This window comes from Opisthorchis viverrini (genome assembly GCF_000715545.1).
Source record: "Opisthorchis viverrini unplaced genomic scaffold opera_v5_177, whole genome shotgun sequence".
NCBI classification, from domain to species: domain Eukaryota; kingdom Metazoa; phylum Platyhelminthes; class Trematoda; order Opisthorchiida; family Opisthorchiidae; genus Opisthorchis; species Opisthorchis viverrini.
The window spans coordinates 413,714-419,801 of NW_008751830.1; the positions used below are offsets into that span (position 1 = coordinate 413,714).

The 6,088-nt window shown below is 44.8% G+C and overlaps 1 protein-coding gene across 1 annotated transcript in view; it reads left to right on the forward strand.

Moving 5' to 3' along the window:
- Window positions 1–3,695, forward strand: part of T265_07503 (hypothetical protein) — a gene marked incomplete at both ends in the record, with an annotated part of 5,034 nt that extends 1,339 nt beyond the window's left edge. Inside the window, 2 exons of the mRNA XM_009173040.1 lie at window positions 1,436–1,562; window positions 3,143–3,695. Of these exons, the coding sequence (XP_009171304.1) occupies window positions 1,436–1,562; window positions 3,143–3,334 (319 nt within the window). The remainder of the gene's footprint in view (window positions 1–1,435; window positions 1,563–3,142) is intronic.
- Between the last annotated feature and the right edge of the window lie 2,393 nt (window positions 3,696–6,088).

The window sequence follows — 6,088 nt, forward strand, 5'->3', positions numbered from 1 at the left end:
AGAGGTTGACTGGAGTTACGTTTTCCCTTCTCCCTTCTTTCTCCACGCTCTTCCTTACAAGCTTTCACCACGAATGATGTTTGTATGTTTATCCACAAACTACCGGATCGCTCTATGCGTGGAAGTATGTGTGGGTTTTTCGATCACTGGATAGAGTGTAGTTTCTACGGTGGCTTCCTAATTGCTTTCTGACTATGATCCATCCAGCAACCACCAGTCAGTTCTACGAATAAGGATATGCTGTCGATGAGGTATACAATCACCACGATGTCGTGCAAGCATACTCTGTGTGGACACGATGTTGACCCCGTCGGGTCAGCGCAGCCCAGTGATGAATTTATATTTGGACGCCTTGATGTTGATTCTCCGAATACTTCCTGAAATTTGCTGCCTGATGTGTCTAGCGTTGTTCCATTATGACGGCGGCCACCTCTCTAGTGACCGCTTTTAGTCGCTTTATTGCTTACGGAATGATTTCTTACGTCAGTAGTCACAGCAATCAGTTGAAAGTTCTCACACCAACCACGGTACCCCTAATCTAAGGCTGAACATGATGTTGGCTTTGGAATACGCCTTTCAATTCACGGGCAAATACAGGGGAACAGGCCCCCCGAGGCAACCGCTGTGTCCCGTCGATGGTCACTTACATTCTGGTTATTGCTGAGTGCTCATTGGTGCATAATCGATTTGCGTTCGCACAGCAACAGTACCACATACATTCCACATCTGTCCATCGCGGCACAGACACGTGAGCAGCAGGTTCGAATGAAGCTCTCCTTTACTTCTGGCGTCCTGTAGACGTTTTGACTCCTTGCAACCGATAGAAAGTGTTTGAGTTTAGGTATTATCAGGTCTTTGAAGACTGAGCACACTGAATCGCGAGGCAGGCTACACGGCTCGAGCCTAGAGAAGCTTTTGGCTACTGCTGATAACTAATGTTTAGTAGTACTCATCAGGTGGCCAAGAGAGAGAAGTGAAAAGCGGAAGAAGACGTACACGACCCCGGGATACCGCCGATCACTGCTATGTTTTCCCCTACCGTGGTCTGGATATGCACAATTCTGTCATATCGGGATTGCCTCCTGGGCACTTCAAATGTTCAAAATAAAATGAATGACAAAAGAAACGAAGCGAGGAATAAAAGGGAGTGTTTTGGATGTTCATAGAGGAAACATAATAATAGTGGTAATAAACTAGTAGAGATTTGGTTATGCAGTAGTCCCTTCACAAGGATTGAGTACGCCTGGATGACTGAAGAAATTTCGCTTCGAAGCGACCCAAGTTCTGTGAAGACATCTGATATTTAAGGTGCTTTCTTGTCAAATTTACTCATTTTGTCCAAATTTACCGTATGGAAACGGTGGTAATGTACGCCATTTTCGGTTCCATCAAAAATGGACTTGAAATACTGAACTTTACCACACTTTATTTTCAGTGTCGCCATTCTCCTCGTACTATATTGTGTAATCGGAATGCTGTACCAAAGGGCAATGAGGAAGCGCTCTTGGTATGATTCAATCCCGCACATAACATTGTTGGATCGTGTGACTGCGGGCTTTACGGTACGTCTCATTTGTTTCGTGTACCTGGCTTATCGCTTTGAACGGTTTCAGTTTGATCAAACTCGAATTAAAATGTCCATATTGTACCACTGTAACGGCGATACTACTGATGGGAGGCGTGCGAGTAGTATGTGTTCTTGGAATTTCGCTCTGCGTCTCTTGAAAAGGGGAGATCTGTTGCGGAATTCATGGAGTGCTTTGTGACATTTGCTTGGATTTGAGTAATGAATGACTGGAGTCAATGAATATCCAGGAGAGTTCAAGAAGAGAAGATGGATGTTCAGTTTTTGTAAATAAGATGCAAATGAGAGTTCTGCTTCCCTGTCCAATAGTCTGTAACCGGTCGGTAGGCATTTTCTAACAAATAACTTCTCAGCGAAGACCTTCTTCCTTTCACCACCACTCAAACAGATAACTGGAGATCGAAGACTGTGGATTGCAAAGCGGATTTTGAACTGGTTAGCCTGTCTCTAGTTGTTAAACAGGAGGAGAACTTCTGCGCATTTGGAATCGTTCACTGTGGTACTTTTTGCTGCTTCAAAGGACAATTTAACGAAAGTCGAGGAACGGTTCAACGTTATCCTTGCCAAAATAGCATTTGGTTTAAACGCAACTCATGATTTGTCCCTTTCCAGTAATGGTCTACTTTTATTTTGTGGTTGGTGAAGAAAGTCGTCTCCCTATGCAGGGTTTCGCTATTGCAGGCTATATCGACCGATCTTTACTAGTCGATAGATTACAAAAATTGTTTAGTATGTAAAGTTCAACCCATGGTTACCGAGGTCGTGTATTCGGATTTATTGTACTGCCGATTACTATATCCTCCAGCCCTACTTAGGGTTTGCTAATCACTGCTGCTGACTTCAAGCCCGAAAGAATGGATCAGATGTAGTGCGCTTTGTGTTTTCACGACACAGGTTGACACAACTCTTCAAGGTGGAGTATTTTTGAGAATGGATGAATATGTGGTTGCCACTACACAGTGGGTCTTGTCAAATTGATAATCACAGCGTCAGTCGAATGCTAGGAAGTGTGTGTTGTTCTTCGACCTGTGCGCGGGTCACTGGGCCATTCTCTGCATACACGGTAGATTTTGGTGGATGACCGGTTGAGCACCCCTTTGTTCAACTTTTGGTCTTAGAATCCTATGCCTAGGTCAGATTACTGGACCAGTTGACCACACCACGTGCAACTCGGCGGAAAGTGCTCGTCGGTCCATCTATACCATTCGATATGACAGGAAACGGATACCAGCCAACTGTATGTGCGTCTCATTCTGGATCGTTGACCTTGTAGAGTTTAAGATTGTATTACCTAGGGATAGTGAGTTCACGAGCTGAAGGATACGTTCCTGTAAAAAAAAAATTAACATGTTGCTAAGTGCTAGGCTACGTAGGCATTGAGCAACCATGGACACACCTAACACCACAATTTGTGATCGCCGATTAATGAGGGAATTGGAGAAACAACATAAAATCGATACATAAATCAACATCTAGTTTTGTTGATGTACAGTAGGTGGGAATTTTTTTGCACACCTTGTTGTTATCGCTCGTTGATTTTTCTCTTATCCCCTCCAGAACGGTTTGAGACGCTTGCGACTTCGTCGTTCCGCCCACCTACGGACGCAATACATTCGTGTCCCGCCTACGCCTGACACTCCTGCCGGTCGAAACGGCGATTTGAAACCTAATGAGGCCGCTTCTATTGTACTATCACCCCCGCTTGTCAGCGATGATGATCCGCAAGATGACCTTATTTTAGCCCTCTGATTGTCATTAACCTGATCTATCAGCAGAGGGCAGAGCCTCTCACACATCTACATTTGGCATTTCGAACAATCTTCTTTTGCGAATCGTTTCACTTGGTAGTCATTCAAAACGGCTGTGCTCTTCATCGCCATCTACCCTGACAAACCGTTGCATTTTCGTGCTTTTTCTCTATGTTGCAACTGCATCATTCCCCAAAGCATTTATTGATTCGTCCAAAATCTGTGAACTCATCCATTATGCCACCAGATTCGAATCTTATTCATACAAAACTTCCAACTACTTTACTTTTCGTTGTGAAGATTTTGCTGCTTCGTTTCAGTGTAATTGGCGCCGCTGCAGTTTAATGATAGCTCCACCCGTGTCACGTGTGTACTTCTTTCTCAGCCTTATTTTGGTAAGCTAGATCCGCTCTGTGTCCGGCTCAACCGGCGTGATGGTGGATACTACTAATGAAGCATGCGAGTAGTATGTGGGTTGCTCATAATTCCGCTTCGCATCTATTGAAAAGTGCGATTTATTACGGAATGTGTGGAATCGCTTTGTAGAATTCCTTTACGTGTGAGTGATAGTCAATTAGTATCCATAAAAGTTCGGAAAGACCTGTTCGAGAAGACTGCTACGTAGTTTTTATAAACAAGATGCATATGAGGATTTTGCTTCCCTATCCAATGGTCTGTAACTGTTCAGTCGGTGTTTCCGATGAATAACTCCGCATCGAAAGCCTTCTCCCTTTCAGCAGTGGTCTGACTGATATCAGCCGCTCTTCCGAGCCGCTTGCGGCCGCTACATTAATGGATCCTGTGGGTACTTCTTTCCCTCTAGGTTACGTGTTGCGGATGAATGAAGCAAGCTTATTATTGGCAAACGATGGCAATCAAACCGTAATATTCTCTTGTTGCAAGTCCGACGTTTTTTGGAATCTTTTAGAAAATGTCCTGAGATCACCGGACGAGCTGAATTACGGTCTTAATTAAGATGTTCTCAGAGGCGTGCAACTTTTTGGACTTCGTCTCAGAGGCTGGAGTCGAAATCAAATTACCTTTGGTTCTTTGTTGATATACTTTGGGGCTAGATGGCTCAAGTGGTTAGAGCGCGAATCTACTGCCTGGAACGTCCGTGCTTCGAACCCAACCTCTGCCTCTCGACTTCCTCTGTCTAGGCTTGGGCAACCTGGGAGTATCCCAGCCCTCGTGCTTCCTTCCAGCGGCATAGCTGCTAGGCACCGAAAGGGTGTTACAGCTGAGCGATTAATGGGGCTGTAGTCGAGCCATCTCAAGTTTGCTATCGGGATGTCTGATGCTAAAGACCGGGACGTACTAAGCTGATAACAGTATTGTCTAGCAGGCGTTGATTCTGTTGATTCTGATTCGTGCTACCGTTACTGCTGATATCCCTGTGAAATTGCGGTTAATTGCGGGTCCCTAGTTTCTGTCGATCAGGGCTGTTCAGTCCGTCCATCGAATAGTGCACCTTTCACCGCATTCAGATCCTGGAGAAATGCAAATCTATACATGTTATCGGTTCGAATAAAACATGTACTGTATTGTTTATATCCAAAACATTGTAGATTCATCCGTAGTTCAGATGGTAGTCAACGCTTTTATCCACCAGATCTCTCTTGAAATCCATTCATCTAATGATGACAATGATGGTTCATCTGTAACACCCTTTCGGTGCGTAGCTGCCATGCCATCCGCAGGAAGCGTGAAGGTCGAGTCACTGCCAGGTTGCCCAAGCCTAGACAGGAACAGTCGAGATGTTGAAGCTATGGACCTTCCGGTCAGCCATCTGGAATTTCATTCGTGTAAGCAAACACTTGAAGGAATTTAACACTGCTTTATATAGTTAATGATGACTAACAGTGCGCTGGTTCATTTCGTCTACCTATCGGGGGCCCGCCAATCAACGTTTGTAAATGCTGACAGAACGTCATGTTGCCACTGGCACTGTTCTAGTCATTCATCCTGGCCATCGTAACACCTAGCAGTAGTCCGGTAACCTGGCACTGGGACAGTGGCTCCATGGAGGTGGGGAAAACGGCTGGAGAACAGTGAAAGACAGTGACAAACTTGTAAGTGGACTCAGGCGATGGGTGGGACACTGGGTTCTCGTATTTTAATAGGAGATGGTTGATATAGGTGGAGACAAATCGAGATTATCGTGTTATTAGTTCCGAGCTGCTTCTTTTCGGCATGTCTTGGGGGACAGACACAACACACGGGTAAACTACTGGGGAATCTTGGCTTGTCCGTGTCATTGAGCAAAGGAACTTTAATGGAGTACTTTCTGACGGTAATTTCATGATGCAATCCTGACATGAAACAGGCTGCTGTAGGCTTATCGCCTACAGCGTTTTCTTACGGTTATGTAACCCGCTCAGGTGAGTTGCCATATTTTGTAGAGATCCTAAGGTGATCACTCTACTCTAGTGATACAACCACAATCCATTCCGAGCGGCTTTTAAAGATTTCCCAGGTGTCATTCGGTATATTACCAAAACTTAACTCCGATAACGGTACCCTTCATACTGTCTGTGAACCGCGTTTTCACGCGTGAATGAAACACACTGTGGCCGTTATGTGACACATGGGTTTAATAATACCATAAGCGAGAAATACAGCCAACGAATATTTTCCTGGCATAACATTCTACTCAGAAGCTTACTGAAAACATTTCGACAGCCCTGTCTGCCGGTTTCGTCCCTCGTGTGGCTAATCAGTGTTTTGTTCTGCTTCTAAATGGATAGCTGAAATT